Source organism: Mus caroli, unplaced genomic scaffold, assembly GCF_978045245.1.
Source record: "Mus caroli unplaced genomic scaffold, Mus_caroli_1 scaffold_4, whole genome shotgun sequence".
NCBI lineage: Eukaryota > Metazoa > Chordata > Mammalia > Rodentia > Muridae > Mus > Mus caroli.
In genome coordinates, this window is record NW_028227259.1 from 108246169 (window position 1) to 108267447 (window position 21279).

Below are 21279 nucleotides of genomic sequence, written 5' to 3' on the forward strand. Positions count from 1 at the left end.
TCAGTCACTGAGCACTCCCCCTAGTCTAATGTTACTACTTGCTTATCATTCATTTATTTTCCTTTAGTAGAGAACAGCGCTTTGTGATACAGGGTCTCTCTATGTAGTGCTGGTTGTTCTGGAACTCTCCATGTAGATCAGGCTGGCCTCAGACTTGGAGAGATATATCTATCTCTGCCTCTGGAGTGCTGGAATTAAGGGTGTGCACCACCATGCCCAGTTTGGTATTTATTTTTAAATACAAACATTTTTGAGACAAAGTTTTGTATGTAGCCAGGCTGGCTTTGATCTTCTGATCCTTCTTCCCCAGCTTCCAGAGAGCTGGAATTTACATTCATAAGCTACTAGGGTCTGCTTTCAAATGCACATTGAACTGATATTCCTAGAAAAATGTCACAACTACATTAATATTCTATAGGGCTGATTAATTAGGAATCAATAACTGTGAAGAGTTGGAATGTTGCAGGTCTAGAGTCAAAATATCTAAATAACTATTTACTGCCTTTCTTGTGACTACTATATAAATCCCATTTTAATGCATAAAGAGACTCTATCCCAAAGAAGAGCAGATAACATCTGAGGTCTTTATCAGCGATTTCACTAATTTGCTGTAACCTAGGCTTACCTGATGTTTCCATTCATGTATTTAAAATGTCTTAATTTAGGATTTTGTTCTATTGCTATTGAAACTTTATAAAATTGTTATCACCTGGGAACATGATATTTGGGATAACCAAAATCTGTGTTCCCGGGGCCAGAGGAATTCATATTTTGCCCCAGAAGAAACTAAGACCCTTTACAGTGTGAACTATGCTTTTTTGTATCAACAATACTTTAAGAAAAATGCTATCTGAAAGAGCTGCCAAAGACAATGCCTGGGCTACAGAGACAGCTCAGCAGTTAAGAGCACTGGCTTGCTTCTCTTCCAGAGGACCTGGGTTCAAATCCTAGCACCTATATGGTGGTGCACAGTCGCCTGTAACTCCAGTCCTGAGGAATCTAAAGTTCTCTTCTGGACTATACAGGCACTAAAGACTTGGGGTGCACAGATACTCAGGCAAAACCCCTGTACATATAAAAGTAAGTAAATCTTAAAACAAAACAAAACAAAACCAAAACCACTAGCCTGTTTGAGGATACTAGTTAAAGTCACAAGGAAAGATTTTATTGGCTACTGCTGCCTTAGGAAAGCCTACATTATGAACTGGATTCTAGTTTCATTAAAAAAAAAAAAAAAAAAAAAAAAAAAAAAGGATAGAGATCTTGAAGGCCGGGGAATGGTGCTAAAGGATCTAAGGTGTTCGTGTGTGTGTGTGTGTGTGTGTGTGTGTGTGTGTGTGTGTAGAAACAAACGTGTTTCTTATGACAGGAGCAGTGGAGCAAGCTGAAGACAACCATCTCTGGAAGGGGCTGGAGCCCAAGGTGATTTATCTTCCTGAGTGCTCGATCACACCTCAAAGACATGTCTACCACATCTCCAGGAAACTGTGGGGTGGTAGGCTTATGCCCCACAGTGCAGAGAAAGAAAATATAATCTTTACTTTGCTCCAGGAATCTGCCTCTATCTGTCACCAGGTTTGGGCAGGGGTGGGGAGGAAATTTCCCATACTTTTAGTTTTTCTAAGTGGACATTTTAAGGGGTGTAGTATAGACTCGAAGGCAACGCCCTTAAGTGTTACTGTAGAGTCCTTTCTTCTTGCTGTCCCATCCCAAGAGTGCTGTGGATTTCGGGATACTGTTAGAATTTGATTGGCCTGGCTTTAAGAGCCAACGCCTTACGGTGTGTTTTGCAGGGCCCAAAGTTGATGATAGGCTTAGAATATGTCTCATCAACAATTAAACGAATGAAACCTGGAGTGCAAGCCGCGATGCACGCCTACCTTTACCACTTTCAATCTGGCTAACTTTAGTCCTTCGTTCGTTATTATCCAGACCGCGTGCCAGTTTCACAGCTTGTCTACACGTTTTGGCTTTGGGGTTCGAAAGTGGGAAACCGAGGCCAGCTTTCCTTTTGGACAAGAGGCTTACCAGAGACACCAACACCAACGACAGCACCATGAAGGGGGCTCTGGGGAGCCCAGGCTGCGTTCCAGGGTTGGGGGGGGGTCCTTCCTTAAGGGTTGGGGGCCACGTGACTGGCCCGATCACGTGACCGGCGGGACACCCACATTTTGTTGTTCACAGGCGGTCTCTGAATCCGGTATGCGGGCAAGTTTCGAAAAGCAAGTTACTTGGCTTCTGGAAACCAAACCAAGGTGTTTCATGACTCGTCACTGACTCATCCTACGTCTTCTCAAACCTCGCATGGCTCACGTGACTCCTCCGTACCGCCCTCCTCTCCTGGAAGCACGTGGTCGCAGCGTCGGTCCCATCACGCCCCTGACCCTCCTTCCGCTCAGCCTCAGGGTTCTGGGTCTCCGCGTTCCGCCGCGCGCCGCGGCACTCCAGTTCGCCTGCGCAGACCGAGAGGCCTGGCACACAGGTTAGTTTGCGGCGTGGCCGTAAAGCGCGGTCGCGCGTCGGGTACGTCGTGGGGCTGTTGGCGCCGCGGGCCAGCGGTGCTGGGGGAGCGCGGCCGGGTCCTAGTGCCCGCTGGCTGCAGGTTCGGGGCTCGCGGCGGGCCTCCGGGCGAGGCCGGCCACCTCCGAACCCTCGCGGGCCGCGCGCCAGGCGCCGATGGCCGGCCGCTCCCTGGGACAGGCGGTAGCCACCGTGTCGCTCTCGGTGGCCCTCGCGTCAGTGACTGTCCGGTCCTCAGGCTGCCGCGCCGTCCCTGCACCCAGGTACCCCGATTCTAGGACGGACTGCGGTTCCGAGACCTAGAGTGGACCTGCGATCCCCTCCTTCCTTTTCCAAAGGTTATGTAGGCTTTACTGGATTTTGGGAAGCCAATAGCAAGGACCCTTCTCGATCTCTGACTTTTTAATTTGCCCATCCAGATAAGGCGCCAACGCTAATTCATAGGTCACCAGAGTTTGAAGAGCATTTATGGTGTGTTGCTCCGTGCTAGAGGTGATACCGAGTCCATATAATGGAATATACTGTTAATATATACTGTTAATATATACTGTTAATCTGAGTAGCAGACAGTGTTCTCTGTGCGCTGGAAGGCGCTGATTATTGGCTCTTGGGTAGACAGGAGATGAAGTGTGCGCACAAGTGCCTCAGTACTGGGAACCTCGTTCTTTCCCTTCTCTCCTGGGCGAGGTGGCCGCAACTTTATTTCCTAGTGACTTGGAAAGTTTGTAAGTTTGGTTCTGTTAAGTTCTCTGACACCAGTGTCTTCCTTAAAACACATACCACCCACGCCTCGAACTTGACTTTTATCCAGGAGGCAAACTCACCAAGCTTCGGTTCTGACGAGGAAAGAGGTTAGTTCCCTGGCAATTTGGTCTCCGTGAGTTTGGAATTTCTGTGGGCTTCCCAAACAGGAGTGGCATATTCCTTCACCTCATTGAAAATAGAATTACTTCTGCTGTGGTTTGTAGGCCCCACGGTGCCATCCCCTTTCTGCCTTCCTGACAGTGCTTAAAACCCCTCAATCAGAGTGTCCTCTCTCTGCTGGTGTGGGTTAACATCCTTTATACACCTTCTTCAGTGGGGTTTGCTGAGGGGAGAACTTCCTGCTCTCTGGAAGTCACTAATGGCATTTTTGTTGGTTGTTACCAGAACAGCGAAAAGCTCATTGGTGATTATTCTTTAGCACGACAGGGAAAGGAACACTTAAAGTAGTATATCCAGAACTGAAACTGCTTATTCCAAAGAAAAACCCAAAGCTAGGTCAACAAGTGTTTGTTGAGTGCCTGCTGGTCTAGCACTGATTGTAAAACATCTGTGGAGACACAAAAGTGTAACTTCAAGAGTTTCTTGTCTACCGTGTTCTTTAGGGGCGTGGCCCATGACTATGAAGGAAGCAATAATTAGACTATCTTAAAAGGCTATCTAAAAAGAAACAGAAGGAGCCAGAAGAGGGGGCTGGAGAGATAGCTCAGCAGTTAAGAGCTCTAGTGGAATGGAAGACGATCCCTGTTCATTCTTGGTTGCCAGGTCAGGTGTAAACTCCTGCTCCATTGTCAGCTCTGCGCCCCTGTGCAGGACCCATGCATGAACACACACATGTAATCAACAATAAAATATAAAAATGTAGGAGAACATGACTGATGGGGTGGAAAGCTGGGAGGAGTTGGGAGGTGGATATGATCAAAATATATTTATGTGTATGTATTCACTCCTAACTCCAGTGTGATACACCTATATGTATAGAATTTTCTAAGAATAAGTGAATAAAAACATATTAAAAACAATTTTGTGACTAACAATGGAGGGAAATCCAGGGCACAGGAGTTTTGTAGTTAGAATTTGTGATTTACGTAGTTTCAAAGATCTTTATTAGTAAAAACTGGAAAGTCAGGTTTCTGTTTCTCAACAGGTTTTATCAGTGACATAAGTTTGTTCATGTGCTCACATGTAACATGTGTGACCCAAAAATTAAGCAGAGGTGCAACAGGAAATATTAGACTTATTTCCAAAGCAAGGATTTGTGTGGGTCAGTTGAGTGGGCAAGTATTGCCAGCACTTAGGAGAGTGACTTGCAGGTGTACACTTACCTCTTATAAATTATAGTATTGAAGATTTTCTTCAGTTCATAGCAGCATGCAGCTATTGGATTCCTTTCCTTTCCTCTCCCTTCTTTTCTTTTTTCTTTCTTTTTTCTTTTTCTTTTTCTTTTTTTTTTTTTTTTTTTTGGTTTTTCAAGACAGGGTTTCTCTGTGTAGCCCTGGCTGTCCTGGAACTCACTTTGTAGACCAGGCTGGCCTCGAACTCAGAAATCCGCCTGCCTCTGCCTCCCTAGTGCTGGGATTAAAGGTGTGCGCCACCACGCCCGGCTTTCTTTTCTTTTCTTTTCTTTTCTTTTCTTTTCTTTTCTTTTCTTTTCTTTTCTTTTCTTTTCTTTTCTTTCTTCCTTTCTTTCTTTCTTTCTTTCTTTCTTTCTTTCTTTCTTTCTTTCTTTCTTGCCAGTCTTAGGAACTGATCTTTGCTTTGTAAGATGCATTTTAATAATTTCCTAGTTCCTTTCTGTTAATTGCACAGTCCTGTAATGCAATAAAAAAGATTTAGGCTCTGGTTATGTACATAGTAAGTATTCTTGTTCCAGTAGCCAGTGTGGTCCCATAATGGAGAGCAGACGTAAGTGGATTAGCATTCCTCTGTGGGGAAGATGTATAGTCTGATTATATTTTGCTATTTATTTTTAAAAAATATTTATGGGTGTTTTGTGTGTGTGTGTATGCATGTGTGCGGGTGTGTGTGCGTGCTCGTGTGCAGGCACAGTTGTGTGTGTCTGTGCACCTATGCGGTGCCCTGAAGACGATGTTGGTGACTTATTACTCACTGTCTGCCTACTCCTTTGGGGAAGATTCTCTCCTTGAACCTGGGGCTTGTGTCTTTTTGGCTAGGCTGGATCCTTGGGGTCAGAGGTGTGTGTGGGACTCCTGGCTTCTTACATCGGTACTGGGCTCTGAACTCTAGTCCGTAGTGATTGCCTAAGTAGCTGTCCTAGCGGAAGTGTCGCCTCTCCAGCTAATTTTGACAAATACGTGTGTTATATACACTCAGGTTTGAGTGAGGAAGAGTTTCATTTTTCAAAGAATTTGTAACTTGGATTTCCAGATCTAGAGCAACTGAAGCAAGCTTGTCCTCAGATAGGAAAATGGTGAAAACCTACCACTTTCATTTGTTTGTGAGGCAGCCTTGCTGAGCAGGCCAGGCTGGCTTTGATCTGGTGGCTTGTCCAGGGATTGTAACTTTCACTTTACTTAACAAGTCATCTGTCCTACCTCACACTTGCTCCCAGCCTCTTAGGGCCGCGGGCCTGCCTTGTAGATGCAGGGCACATGCAAATGAAGCAGCAGGGTTTTGAGAGCTTGCCTTAGAGGTCAGAGGCCTTGGATCCCTGGAGCTGGAGTTATAGGTGGTTGTGAGCTGTGTGGCTTAGGTGTTGGGAATCACACTTGGGTCCTCTGGAAGAGCAGTACACACATGCAGTTGTCGTTGTCGTGTTATTTTCTGATTTTTACAGGTTTTTGAAATTGACAAATGTTTCTGGATCTTTGAACTAGGTTCCTTAATTCACATGCTTTTGGAATGTCTATAAGATGCTTATCTTTTTTTTTTCTCTCTCTCCTTAGAAACACATTTCCATCCTGTGGGTTCCACCTTAACGCCAACATCATGTCTGGTTCTAATGGTGCCAAAGAGAATTCCCACAACAAGGCCCGGACTTCTCCTTACCCAGGTTCAAAAGTCGAGCGAAGTCAGGTTCCGAATGAGAAGGTGGGCTGGCTTGTCGAGTGGCAGGACTACAACCCAGTGGAGTACACCGCCGTCTCCGTCCTGGCTGGACCCCAGTGGGCGGACCCTCAGATCAGGTAAGCAGACTTATGGAAAGCCAGGGTTTTTAAGTTATCATTTGATATTTGAAAAAAAAAAATCACATTAATCCATGCTGGGTGTTGTTGCAAGTGAGTTTCTGCTTTTGCTTGAATCAGTCCACGCTTGTTTATTCTTCGCCAAATTTTGTGAGGACTTCCCCTAATGGGCAAATCTATTTGGAATCGCTGCTGTTTGTTTTGGAGTAATAACAACTGGTGGTATCTGTTTTTTGCATGTTCTTTTTGGGTAAACAGTTGTGCACCTCTTGTTTCTGGCAGAGGTAGGCTGGTATTAGAGGTTGTGGAAACATTTGTCACATTCTTTTCCAGATGACCATATCCGAGGATGAGCTTGTGAGCATGGAAAGATGGGAAAGAGAGAGGAGGGCTGTGCTTTGATTCTGTCACTACGAGAGCTGGACTGCTTCCTATTTTATGATTATATTCTCTTTCCAGCTTTGCCGAGCTGTAATCACAAAAATTATATGTATGTGCAGCTCAGGAATGTGATTCATGCATACATTGTGAAATGATTACCATAGTAAAACAGTTAACATAGCCATCTCTAGCCCATAGATGTCTCCTGCAGTAGGGACGTTCAAGCTCTGGCTTGAGCAAGCTTCAGGTGTTGTCTTCAGAACTAACTGTGGTCACTGAGCCGGACAGCAGATCTTGAGAATTAACCCTCCCACAGAACCAAAACCTCATTTATGCCTTTTCAGAAATGTCATTCCCACTTTGCCTGCTTTTATGTTTCTTGTAGCGATAAATATAACACCGTAGTAGAATGATTTCCTTCTAGACTAGCACTCAGGAGCTGGAGAGAGAGCTCAGTAGTTCAGAGGACTTGTCGCTCTTGGGGAGGACCAGGTTTGGTTCCCAGCACTCACATGTCGGTGCTCAGTCATTCATAACTCCAGCCTCAGGGGCTCTAACTCCTACTTTTGATCTCCATGTGCACCAGATGCCCACATGGAGCACTTAATAAATGCAGGCAAAACACTCATAAACATAAAATAAACTCAATCTAAAAGTTATCTTTAAAAGTTGTTTATTCACTCTCTTTATTTTAACTATTTTAGTTTACTTATTTTGTTGCCAGGCATTGCTAAGCGTCCAAGTGGTCTACCCCTACGGTCAGTTCTCAGCCTAAGTTTATAAGACTGCACATATTGATGTTTTGATGCACGTGCACATTTGAATCAGCTTACACAAACATAGCCTTCTCCTTACACATCCTTACTTTAAGTTGAATACATCCCATATAATTTCTTCTAGCCTTTTGCAATAGTCCATTGCTGCTCTGAGGTCACTGTAGTGTGCAATAGTACCAGGACCTTAACCCTATGTAAGTGTTCCTCAGTGACCCTTGAGTGGGCTGTCCACACAGTCCCCCAACCCCTGTTCTATTTTCAGTCTCTGGGGACCTCCAAACTGCCCTCAGTCTCCCCAAGGTTTGTAGGTTCTACAATACTGAGACCATGCAATGGTGATGTTTTCTTTTCTAATGTATTAACCATGAGCTAGTACTACATACCATCCTTATGAACATTGTTTTTATTTTCATATCTGGGAAGCAGACCGTCCATTGGTCTGACGTTTTAGGCTGGGTGGGGGCTGGGGGTGTTGCTCAGGTAAAGTGCTTACTGTGAAAGCAGCTGGGCTCCAGCACCAATGGAAGAAGCCAGGAGGCTGGCATGTAACCCCAACACGGGAGAGGCAGGGCTGTGGGATCCTAGAGCTTGGCCAGCAGCCCGGCATGTTTGGTCAGTTTAAGCCAGTAAGAGGCTCTTCAGTGAGTAGATGAGACTCCTGAGAGTGACCACCATTGGGGTTAACACAGCAACCCCAGCACCTCTAACAACGAAAGTCAAGCAAGCCAGTATATTGAGGTAGATGTTAGGAGAGTGCTAACTACTGGCTAGGAAGCAGAAGTGGACCACTAGATAGCCAGCAGTTCCCCACGTCCAGGCTGAAGGGAGAGTAAGTTCTGCTGTCTATGGCATAGTGGGTGTTGTTGTTCACAATACTTTGTTAGATATTCTATAAGGAGCTAGAGAAGAGAATTTCAGAAGTTCTCTATGTGAAGAAATGGCAAATGTGTAAGAAGATGCTAATGACTCTAATGTGGTCATTACATTAAAATCAGTTTTATGTGTATCAGATCATCACTCTGTACCCATAATATTTACAGTGATTGTCAATTAAAAAGACAAAGGGAGCAGCACTGTTTGCCTGGTGACGGCTGCGGTGTATAACTTGTAGGAGAGCCTCAGGTCTCCCTCATGCTCAGTCTGTCTTCTACCGGATGTCCATATGTAAACAGATGTCCATGTAGGGGACGGTATGGAGTGAAGAGAAGAGGAAAGGCTGAGAGTGAGGGACCAGGGAGGGATGGGGAAGGGATGGGTGCAGGTGGCAGATAGAGTTACAAAAGAGCACTTACAGCTAGTCTTCGCTTGTTTCTTCTAGTTCTCATGGAGTTTTTGGCTTGGGTGGTAGATAAGTACCTAAAATGTATTTGAAACAGAAAGTATAAATGCAATATAAAAATTCACAGCTTCTGTTCTGAATGCTTTTGCTAACTGTATAGAAGTTTATTGCATTGTGTGGGTTCTGGGTCTATTTGCAAAGGTGGTTTTGTTTTGTTTGTTTGTTTGCTTTGTTTTTGTTTGTTTTCCAAGGCAGGGTTTCTTTGTGTATCCCTGGGTGTCCTGGAACTCACTCCGCAGACCAGGCTGTCTTCAAACTCAGAGATCCCCTTGTCTCTGCCTCCCAAACAGAGACTAAAGGTGTGCGCCATGCCTGGCCTATTTGCAAGTTTCTTAACACTGTTTATTTACAAAGTGTTTCTGTTGAGGCATGACCTAAGTGTAGTCAGTGCTCATTTCTGAAGTGTGCAGGTGCAGCTCAGTAAATATTGAGGTTCAGTCCAGGATCTCCAGCATTTCCAGAGGATTATGTCTTTTTAAATATCATATTTCTTTTATAGTTGATGGGATAAATTCACTCCTTGTGAATTTTGAGAATACGAATATTTGACAGTATTAACCAATATGCATTAAACTAAAGTAACTAGGGTTACTTTGGAACAGTAGAGGAATCACAGTGTTCAGAGAAATCTTGCATGTGGAGTCTTGTGGGAGCCAGCAGTTGGCATAGTGTGCTCACAGACAGTTCTGTATTGCAGACATTTCTGTTCATGTCGGAGGGGCTTCCAACCTCCTTACAAGAAGCATACCACAGCTCATAACACTACATCCTTTTCTGCTTTGGCTGAAAGATTTTTTTTGCCCCTAGAGCTTTTTTTTTTTTTTTTTTTTTTTGACTAACTAAGATGATTTGTAAATCAGAACTCAGTCCTTCTGCATTTATTCTGAGTGGCAGTGAGTTATATTTTCAAGCTGCGGGTGACATCTTATCATTGCTCTATGTGCCTTGTCATTCCCACTGCAGTGAAAGCAACTTCTCTCCCAAATTTAATGAAAAGGACGGGCATGTTGAGAGAAAGAGCCAGAACGGCCTGTACGAGATTGAAAACGGAAGACCCAGGTAGGTGCTGGGGTGAAGGGGCCGAGTCTCAAAGGGAAGAGAAGGTGTTCAGAGTATAACTGTAAAGCCAGATGAGGTGCAGAATTTATATATGCGAAGTGATTACATTTTCGCTGAAGTCAAACTGGGAAAGACTTAGCAATCTGCATACAACTAGTTAAGTGTAGGAATTAAAGGCATGGCTTCACAATTTTATCTTGTAGGTTGAAGTCATTAACTGAATAAATTATAAAAAGGATTAAAATGATCTTTTCAGTGGTTATTTATTAAATGAACTAATGGCTGAAAGTAAGAATTTATCTAGACATCTAAGCCTTGTAAGACTAAAACTACTTTGTTTGTGTTGGGGTAAGATTGCCCAGTGGGTAAGTAAGGCCCGAGACAAGGCTGACTGCCTGCATTGGATCCCTGGGACATACGTGGTAAAGGGAGACATTGACTCCTATAGGTTGGTCTCCAACACGCACATGTGCGCACACACACACACACGTAATTCACAAGTCAAGTAAAGCCCAGTAATGTTAACATCAAGTCTCCTTTGCTTCACCTCCCATTCCTGTCCTGTGATTTTGAAAAAAAAATTATTGTCAGTTTTCCTGGTGACTTTAAAATAAAAACAAAAAAACAATGCTTGTGAGTTTAGTACAAAACAATCTAAGAAGTCACTCAGTTTTATCAGCAGTAAAATACATGGGCGTGAGTGCCTTGTGAACTAGATTAAGAAGTTAGTTGAAGGCTGGGAAGATGGGCTGTTGGATAAAGCTCTCATACAGGCTTAGAGACAGGACTTTGGACACCCAGAGCTCACAGGAGAGCCGGGCAGGCATGCTGGCTTAGGACTCAAGAAAGGAGCAGAGACAGGGTGTCCCAGGGGGTAAGCTGGCTAGCTAGGCTGCCTTAAACTGGCAGATTGCCCCTCTGTCATTAACTGGAGAGCTGTTGATAAAGACACCTCAGGTCAAACATCAGGCTCATGCCTGCACACATGTACACACACCTGTCCACACACATTCACATGTGTATACACGTGCATGCTGTGTCAAGCTAGATTTTAAAAGGTGAATGCATTCCATTGATTGTATGGTGGTCTTTTATTCTTTTCTACCCTAGAAACCCTGCAGGGAGGACAGGACTCGTTGGCCGGGGTCTTCTGGGGAGATGGGGCCCAAATCATGCTGCAGATCCTATTATAACCAGGTAAAGACCGGGAAAGAGCTTCAGTAGTAAAGAGCTAAGTGACCAGAAAAATGGAGGCAGCAGCTCTGTGTTTGTGTGTGTGTGTGTGTGTGTGTGTGTGTGTAGAACTATATGTTTGTTCTATAAGGACATGGGACTTTGAAATCACCGTGATGGATACAGACAAAGCTGTGGTTGTAGCTAGGTGTTGTGGCTTATGTTTGTAATCCCCACATATGGGAGACTGAGACAGGAGGATTGCTATGAATTTGAGGCCTGACTCCAAGCCTCAGAATCAGCAATCAGCAGTCCGTTAGTCCAGCAAGTGTTATCTGCCAGGCATGTCCAGCTACTGCCCACAAGCTTCACGATGTGCCCAGAGATTGTGGCCCAGCATAACAGGATACCCTCACTTTAAACATGACATGTTGTTGGGTGGGGCGGGGGCGGGGAGCGGTAACTTGAGAGCCCATTTCTCAAACATGAGGTTTGTAAATGACAAAGTCATGTTGCAGTGTCAAAACTTTGAATGCACCCAACAGATATTGATTAAACATCTGTCTTTTTCTTTCTTTTCAGCACTGAGGAGGTATATTAGAAGGTATAAAAAGTATAAGAATTAAGGTTTTAGTCATTGAAGAGCTATAGCTTCATTTGCAAGGTTGAAAATTTGAAATTTGAAATAAAAACCATGCAATTTGACTAAGTCCAGTCATGCATTGCTCAGCACTGGAGACAAAGTTCTAAGAAATGTGTCATTAGGCAATTTTCTCATTGTGTGCCTGTCACACCGTGTACTTATACGAGTCTAGGTGACCCAGCCCCGCCATTCAGCTCGTCCTCCTGATGTAAGAGACTTATTGAACATAGGGCGTGTGAGTCAGCTGGAATAGCATGGCTTAGTGTTCTCTAGTAAGCCTGTTTTCTTGTAATGCCAGTCGGGAAGGCGTGATTGCTAGAGAACTTGATGCCATTAGAAAGAATCCAGAGCTTTCAGTAGAAAGGCACAGGGAAGACCTCCAGGGGCTCTCGGGAAGGGACAGGTCACTCTTACCCACTGGTTTCAAACGTCTGAAAGAGTAAAGTTGTTTGTAAACAGTGTTACTTCTGAAGGGAGACATGGGGCAGCCATAGGGTACCCTGCTCGCACAGGGTCGCTGCCCTTTGCAGAGAATGCTGTAGAGGGAGAGGGCCCTGTGGGAGCTGTACCTTCAGTTTCCAGTGCGTTTATTACGGATCTGGCAGGCAACGGTAAAAGAAAAACAGCGAGTGCTGATGGTGGCAGTGTTTCTCCTGGCTTTAGGTCACTTTGCTTGCCCGAGTCACCCTGCCTCTGTGGCAGTGAGTGAGTTCTTACAGTGTGAACAGTACTCTCGGACTCTCTTAGGGACACAGAGTTGAGAACTGTGCTGTGTAAACATTCCCCTGCATCTTTAGCTTCGAGCTCCATCCTCCCTCTCACTTGCCGGACCTCGAGTTCCTTGGACCAACATTTCATTCTTCTGTATGACATTTCTGGGGTCTGGTATCTCGGAAACAAACATTGCACCAGCTCTTCTTTTATTTCTGTCTCCCGCGCTCTTCAGTCTGAAGCTCCTTGTTGTAATGCACCCCTCTGGTCGTTAGCTCTGCTCCAGAGCCCTGAGGAATTGTGGGTTAGATAAAGAACTGCGGAGAGCCCCCCAAACGGTGTGCTGGCACAGGCTTCCCCACAGTGAGGGGCGACCCTGGGCTTTCTTTGCCCAGTTCCTGCTGCAAAGACAAAATCCTTTCCTTTGTCTAGATGACCTTCAGAAAGATCCTGGGAGCTGGGGGTGTGGGATAGGAAGGGAAGGGGGATTTGTCTTCAGAAGGCTCAGAGGAGGTGTGCTCTGAGCTGATTGCCACCCAACCGTGGGATTTAACTCAAGACATAGGACAGTATAGGATGGAGCTTCCCCCTGTCCCCCGGGTTCCCAATCTAAGACAGCACAGAGACTGACATCACTACACTCAGCTGAAACCGAGTTACTGTTTTTCTGATATTACAGGGTGACGTGACCAATAAAGGCATTGGCAAGTCTCTTTGATCCTTTCAGTTTCTAAAGGGGATTCTCGGTGGAAAATACCACGCTACACCTTTTAAAGCTTTCTTCAGATTATGTTATGCTTTTGAGCTTTTTCTTTCTTTGACAGGCTTTAAGTAGTAAGAACTGAGTGTAATCTAAATTTTCCTCACAGAGAATACAGCACCCTTGTGTGAACTAAACTTCCTTAACTGGGGTGAACATAGCATTTGTCAACTAAAAACAGTTTTTTAAACTGGCCTATTTTAGGTAAATGTGTATTTTGTAAGAGAGAAGACATTATTCTGATGTCATCGAGGGTGGAAGCCGCAGCCTTTGCTGTTCTGTGTTCCTGTCCATAGGTGGAAAAGGGACGAGAGCGGGAATAAGATCACACACCCTGTCTCTGGGAAATGCATCTTGCAGTTCGTTGCCATCAAGAGGAAAGACTGTGGAGAGTGGGCAATCCCGGGGGTAAGCGTGGCGCCCCCTGCTGGGGATGCTGGTGCGGGTCACTGTGAGGCTCCCGTGTGAGGTGACTGATCTTTGTCACCAAGCTTAGGATGATAGACGGTTTCTAGAATTCAGGACAATTCTAGCATCTTTGGAAGGAACATGAACGTTTGGCTAGATCGAGGTTCGAGTTCTGTCCTGTGCACTTGCCGCTGGGTGATTCCAGGCGCTCATCTTTAAAATGAAGACAGCAATATTTACCTCAGAGAGATAGCCTTTGAACATCTGGCATATAAGGTTGGCATTCATTATGTAAGGTCCATTTCAATCCCCTACTTTAAACTCAGTTTTATATTTTTAGTATTACTTATGGTATTCTTACAATTTGTAAGCATAATGAAAAGGTGACACTTGTAATAGACTTTCTCTTGAAGTTCCACGTCCCCATCACTTTTAGCTCATGCTAATTTTGTACCATTGATATGGTTGAAGTGACCTTTAAAACATGTCTTCAGTGTGGTAGGTTTTGTAGTTTATGCCTGTTGTGAGGAGGAGGTGTCTGATGTGAACATGAACCTGCTGTGGGCATGAATATGTTTTTCTTTGTGGTGTCAGACCAGGATGAGTTACAGACAGTAGCTGACAGATCCAGTGTAGGCTGGTTACCACGAGCCGAGTCAGCCAGCTTCTCTCTCACGATAATGATTTCATGGATTTTATTATTTATTTCCATTTGAAATTCCGATCACGGGAGCAGCTGCAGTAGTTGCTGCGTTCTGAGACCTGTTGGTCTCCTTGACCGGTTCTGTACGTTTGTGAGTGAATACTGTAGAGGGTGAGGTATGACAGCCACATGAACACACACCCCTGTCTTTTGTTACATTCCACTGGGAAAGGCAGATAATGTCATGAGTAAGTATCTTGTGCCAGTAGGCGATAAAAGAAAACTAAATCGGACAGAAAGTAAAAGAGGATTTAGGGGAAGTGACATTTAAATGACATTTTGAAGGAACTGAATGAGTTATTTCTGTGGAGAAACATGTGGGTTCTGGGGAGACACATTCTGGATAAACCCAGTGAGGCAGCCCTTAGAAGGGGCATTTCTGGTGCTTTCTGCTGAAGATGCCATCGTGGCTGAGGTGGACGAGATGGGTGGGGAAGAGCCACTGTGCCGTTTCCTTGCCTCCAGGCCTTGTAGTCTGAGTTGGGAAAGTATCAGGAAGTGCTGTTGCGTGGACAGTTGGCCATAGCCTAATGCTCGAGCAATTACCCTTGCCCGTACCGTTGTATGAGTTGCCTTTCTTGGCTGCTTCTGCTAGAAACGAGTGTTTTAAGAAGTGCTTCTCAGAGAGGGCTGGGGTGAGTATTGTGGGCAAATACAGTAAGACACGTTTATTGTCCCACTCAGTAAATATGTGTACAAGGAGCCAAAGCTCACCGCTTCTCAAAAATGTGTCTGCAGGGGATGGTGGACCCCGGAGAGAAGATCAGTGCCACCCTGAAAAGGGAGTTTGGTGAAGAAGCCCTGAACTCATTACAGAAGTCCAGTGCCGAGAAGAGGGAGATCGAGGAGAAACTGCATGCGCTCTTCAGCCAAGAGCATCTCGTGGTAAGGAGCTCCCCCGCAGGCCCAGCCAGGAGGGCCCTGGGATCTGCTCACAAAGCACATTTGCTGAAGGGTTTATAGCCTGGCCTTAGCTCGTGTGATCACTCTCAACTCTCCCCCACCCACTTTTTCTCAGCTGAGGGCTGACCTCGCATGACAAATAGGCTATTTTCTTACACACTGACAATCTATTAAACAGATCTTGTTGTTTACAAAAATTCAGCTTGCTGTGAAAAGCCCTTTGCATATTAGATTTATTTTACAGTTTTTTTTTTAAATCACTAATCCTTTAAGGTTTATGTCTCTATGCCTGTATTGTCTGTATACTCTGTGTTAGTAAAAGAAAACATCACAGAAAGCCTGTGGCAGTCAGTGATGAGATGACAGAGCCTCTTTTCTTTTTGACTGTCATTTGGATTGCTTTGTTTTTCTTCCAAAATTGGGATCTCTTAACTTGGTGGGGTTTTTTTTGTTTGTTTGTTTGTTTGTTTTTTTAAGGGATGTAACACAAAGCTCAGCCTGGTTAGGTATTTGCTGTGTAACCTAGGTTGTCTTTGTATGTACGTGTGTGCTCACATGTGTGCATATGCGTATGTGTGCCTGTCTGTCTGTCCTTCCATGTGTAAGGTTGAGGGCAGAAGACTTCTTTAGCTGTTGTTCCTCTCGTGCCATTTACTTTCCTTTTGAGACAGATCTTATTGGTTAGGCCTGATTCCCGTCTCTGAGAAGCACTTCTTAAAGCATTCATTTCTAGCAGAAGCAGCCAAGAAAGGCAACTCATACACTGGGCCGCAGTAATTGGTCCAGCGTTAGGCTATGGCAAACTGGTCCAGGCAATGGTTGCCAGGCAATGGCACTTCCTGATACTTTGCAGCTGGTAGCTCGAGAGATGCACAGATCTCCCTGTGCTTGCCCAGCCTTCGCCTACTGCCTGAGCTCTCTCCAGCCCAGGACTGGGTCTCCTGAGTCCATTCCTCAGCCTCCTAGGGCCCTGCTGGTTTTATATCTGCTGTCAGGGTGTCTTAACCATGTTTGTGTAGGATGACTAGTTCTAGATTTTTTTTCTGGTATCAATAAGCTTTAAATTTAAATTTTTAGATTTATCTACATATTATCTAGGTTTATCAGGAACAATAAACCTCTCAATATATGAAGTTTTAATCACAGAAATTATTACAATAGAAACATGCTTATATTATGGAACCTTTGCAGAAAGTATAGCTCATATTGACTCCTCTCTCTCACTCTCTCTCTCTCTCTCTCTCTCTCTCTCTCACACACACACACACACACACACACACACACACACACACACACACACATTTAGATGTACACTGTAGCTGTCTTCAGACACACCAGACGAGGGCATCGGATTCCATTACAGTTGGTTGTGAGCCACCATGTGGTTGCTGGGAATCGAACTCAGGACCTCTGGAAGAGCAGTCAGTGTTCTTAACCACTGAACCATCTCTCCAGCTCCCATGTATATTTCTTTATAAGCATTTGTGTGTGTGTGTGTTTGTGGTAAAAACATGTAATATAACAGACTTTTTCACCATTTTAGACTGTCCAGTTCAGTAGTGTGGTGTGTGCAGCAGGATATTTACAAGTCTTAGCTAAGGAAGGAAGCTCCAGCCTCGCCTTCCACCCTCACCTGTTCTTCTCTCTCCCCTCTTGGAAGTAGATATATAAGGGGTATGTTGACGACCCTCGGAACACTGACAATGCGTGGATGGAGACGGAAGCCGTGAACTACCATGATGAAACAGGTAATTCTATACTCAAATATGACTGGAACTGGAGGACTAGCTGAAGCCAAGAGGTCCACTAGGCCAGCATCAGATCTAGAGTAGAGCCTCTGAAACCAATCAGCTACTGAGCTTACGGTTCTTGGTCTGCAGGCGAAGGCGTTGGTTGGTGTTAATAGAGGACTTGAGACAAAGCTTGTAAAGTTGATCAGCAGTGACTAAATGAATGTCTTTAATCTACTGATGGCATGTGACGTTAAGGCTGGATTATAGGCTAAAATAAAGCAATGTAAAACTAGCAGTTAGTGCAATTCTTGCAAAAGCAGGTGAGCCTCTGGGTGGGCCGTTTGGTGATGGGGTAAGAGACGGCGTTTCCGTTTGCCTTGCCGTGCCGCGGCCTTGGACTGGCTTGCCCTGTGTGTCGTGAGCGTAAGCGTGTGTTGTTAAGTCCATGCTTTGTTTTCCTGATCTCTGGGTTTAAGACTCGATCAGCAGAGACTGTCTGTTACTGCAGAGAGAAGGGAATCCCTGTCTTCAGCATGATTGGGATCTTCACACAGCCCCGATCCACAGGAAGCCTTTCTTGCTAGGCTGGGTGGTGTCTTAAGCATTTGGCATCCATTTGTAGGGGAATGAAACAAGGCCAGCTTCCAGAGAACTCCGTGTTCTTCTGGTCCTTGGCTGAGCTGCCCAATCTTATGCTAATCACTTGTCCTCCCTGGGCAGCCAGGACCTGGGAGGTCCCCTTTCTCTCGGCCTTTCCTTGGCCTTGGGAAACTCCAGCACCGTCTCCTTTCTCTCTGCAGCAGCTCTAGGAAGATGCTGAGCTTGTTCCTTAGTACAGGACCTTAGAGGATGTGTGCAGTGGAGCTCAGAATGGGGCTTCCACAGCTTAGCTGTGCACACCCCACTATTTATCTGTGAGGCTAAAAGCAAACGACCTTTCCTCCAGAGATTAAGGTGAATTATGTATCTGATGTGTGGTTGCTCTTTCTTCCTCTGTAAAAAGAAAATTCTTTGCTCATGAATTCTAAGGTCATAGTTTATCTAACAAAAGGAATTAAGGCAAGCAGTTGTAGACCTGTACCTGTTTCTCTGCCGAGGAGTGTGCTCCGATGACTTATCTCTTTGCCATAGCTGTAGGGGCTGGGCCTGTCCCCTCGTCTCACTGATCAACCCTCCCCACACTTTTGGGCGTCTCCTTGGTAAGGGAATGATCCTCTTTTGGTCTAATCTCAATTAGACCAAATTAATTATTTGGAAAAATAATTGTTCATGAGGACCATAAACGATATGTTCAGACTGGTTGCTGTTCCCACTCCCTGCTGTAAGAGGGGATTTTCTGCCCCAGGGGTGGCAGTGTGTCCCGTGACCCATGCTCTTTGCTGGATCTGAAAACTGTCTGTTTTCAGTTCAGCTTTCTTCTTGTGAGAGAGGTGGCTGTTGAACTCTGTGTATTTAAATATTGAACAGTTTTGTTTTGAGTGGTCGATCAGGTAGTTGGAGGAGTAAAAGGAAGCCTAGATATTATTGATTCCAATAAAACACAGGATGCTGGAGGCTGTCCTCAGGTAACAGCCTCATAATGTAGGCTGTAGAGGTGATAGATGTACAACTGGGGTGCCAGCCTGGTACTCAGCGCCTGTTGCCAGACATTATCTCCTAAGGAGGGCTTTGTTGTCTCACTGCAGTGGTGGTTTTTACACAGGTAAAGTAATTGAAACTTACTTAGAGAATAGATGTAGGGAAGACAGAGTAAACCACCACCTCTCACTAACATTGCGCCTCAGCTTCTTCCAGACGCTGGGTAGCGGCACAGTGACGATAAAAGGTGCTAGAGCTGCATGCTCTTCTTCCACTTGAAAACATATTCTGCTTTCTTTCTTTGTTTTTTGTTTCTGTTTTGAGATAGTCTTGACACATAGCCCAGGCTGTCCTGAGCTCACTCTATAGCCCAGGCTGGCCATGAACTCATGGGCAGTCGTCCTGCCTTTGATTGCCAGACACTGGGATTACAGTTCCAGATTACCATGTGAGGCTCAGTCACCTCCGTGTTTAGTGAATGTGGCACTCCATTGTACATCACTGTTGTTTCTTTAACCTGCTTCGTAAAGGTGAAAAATTTGATCCTGCCCACTTTTAAGAGTGAGAGGTGCAATGGTCCTGCAGTTAGAGCACTGGCTGCTCGTGCTGAGGACCCAGGTTCAACTCCCATTGCCCTCTTCTAGCACCTGGCACACATGTGGTACACAGACATACATGCAGGCAAAACACCCATACACATAAAAATAAATAAAAATTAAACAGTGTAGAATATAATACTAAATGTTTATATACGCACATAAAGCACACACGTATGTTTATATACATACATGCAAAGTACATACACATGTTTAGGTTCACACATAAAGCACACATATATGTTTACACAGGCAAAGCACACACATGTGTTGCCTTGAATAGCTTTCTCTCTGTCTTTTTTGGATAATTTTTTGAGACAGAGTCTCATTATATAGCCCAGGCTGTCTCTGAGCTAAGCGATGTCTCTGCCTCGGTCCTCTGGGGCACTGGCATTGCTACCCAGAACTTCATGTTTCCTAGGCAGGTAATGACCACTGAGCTGAATCCTAGACCTGTAAACTCCTCATATACCCAGTGCCTGCAGCAGAGTCTGGTATACAAGGCATTCACACCTACTGAGTGAGTGGGAGAATTTATTTTCTAAAACACTGGGTAAACACCATCAATATACCTGTGGAAGTAGCCATTTACATGTCTAGCAATGATGGCATTTATAAGTAATGATACAGCTGAATAGATACAGTTGTAAATAGATACAGCTGTAAATAGATACAGTTGTAAATATGTTATATTTTAGTTTGTGGTTTGGCATCGACTACATAGCATTGGACCACAAAATGAGTTAGAAGTTTGCTTTTAGGCTTTTTATATTTAATCCTTCTGGAGTTTATTGTAAAGGGTTTCAAATAAAATGGCATCTATGTCTCTCTTGGTCTAAAGGAGAAGAGCTTTCTTCTTAGTACTTTCATCTAATATTTCATTACAGTTCAGGCCTTTTGGAATATTCTGGTTTTTAATTCCTTGGTCACCTAATAATGATGATTTAATCTTATTTTTAATAAGACTTTTGATGATCCAGAATTGCATTAAGAAATGGAATAAACAATCCCTCCCCCTTTTTTGGTGCTGTGTCTTTGGAAACTAGGGGAGACAATGGACAACCTCACCCTGGAGGCCGGAGATGACGCGGGGAAGGTGAAGTGGGTGGACATCAGCGACCAGCTCAAGTTGTACGCCAGTCACTCTCAGTTCATCAAACTCGTGGCAGAGAAACGAGATGCCCACTGGAGCGAGGACCGCACCGCTGACAGCCGTGGGCTATAGCCCGTCCCCGTGAGCCAGCGGCAGGGCCACAGAACTGACACCCCACAGAGGCCACCTGGAAATGCTTGCAACAGGGTGAAACGCCTGGATACGATGAAGAACCCTGAATGTACAGCTTTCTTCTCAAAGGGATTAGAGACTGTCATTTTGTATAGATTTAAGCATGTCTGAACAAAATTTAAATAATTAATGTTCTTTGAAAAATTGTAGTTGCAATAAATATAAAACCCAACTGCTGGTGACTTGTGTTTCTAGTTCTCATCACTAGCTTTCCCCACTGCCCTTAGAGGCGAGTGATGTCCTGCTGAACTGGACTTCCCTTGGAGGGGTCCCCCTCACATGCAGTTAACCGTGCAGTCGATTCCTTTAAACTGTTTGCTTCATAGTGTTCCATGTGCATGCGGTGCCTGAAGAGGCCAGAGGAGGGCACTGGATCCCCTAGAACTAGATTTGCAGACACCTGTGAGCCTTCCTGCGTGTGAGCCTCCAGCCTGTGCTGGGAATCAAACCCCTGTCCTGGAAGAACAGCCAGTGAGTGCTATTAACTGCTCAGCTGTCCGTAGCCCGAGGTACCAATTTTTACAATGGAATTTCAGTTTTCCCACTGATTGATTATTGATTGATTGATTGATAGGCAGAGTATCACTGTGTCTCAGTTATTCTTGGAGTCAGAGATCAAAATGAATAGAAACTTATATTCTCATTTTTAGACTATCTAGGACTTAAAACTATGCCTAGATAAATTAGTAATTTATAGAGATTTCATTCGATTGTATTTACTGTAAGCGTGAGCAGGGAGCCTTTGTGGTTTCAGGTGGTCTTTGATAGGAGGATAAGGCTAAGGACTGGAGTTATTTGAGAGA

At 44.7% G+C, this 21279-nt stretch overlaps 2 protein-coding genes across 5 annotated transcripts in view; one reads left to right on the top strand and one right to left on the bottom strand.

Annotated features, from left to right (window-relative positions):
• Positions 1-2185, bottom strand: part of Hsd17b11 (hydroxysteroid 17-beta dehydrogenase 11) — a 61841-nt gene extending 59656 nt beyond the window's left edge. The window contains exon 1 of the mRNA XM_021163520.3: positions 2029-2185. The gene's annotated coding sequence lies outside the window, so the exon portion shown is untranslated. The remainder of the gene's footprint in view (positions 1-2028) is intronic.
• A 26-nt stretch (positions 2186-2211) lies between these two features.
• Positions 2212-20648, top strand: Nudt9 (nudix hydrolase 9). Of its 4 annotated transcripts, none has more exons than XM_021163515.3 (8): positions 2212-2482; positions 6189-6428; positions 9888-9983; positions 11094-11180; positions 13567-13678; positions 15120-15266; positions 16948-17032; positions 20238-20648. In XM_021163515.3, the coding sequence occupies exons 2-8, from the start codon at positions 6232-6234 to the stop codon at positions 20414-20416; spliced, it is 903 nt and encodes a 300-aa protein (XP_021019174.1). In that variant the 5' UTR covers positions 2212-2482; positions 6189-6231; the 3' UTR covers positions 20417-20648. The 4 variants fall into 4 exon arrangements, with proteins under 4 accessions (XP_021019174.1, XP_021019173.1, XP_021019175.1 ...); XM_021163514.3 differs by lacking the exon at positions 2212-2482 and adding an exon at positions 2539-2783; XM_021163516.3 differs by lacking the exon at positions 2212-2482 and adding an exon at positions 2788-2858.
• Positions 20649-21279: the final 631 nt, after the last annotated feature.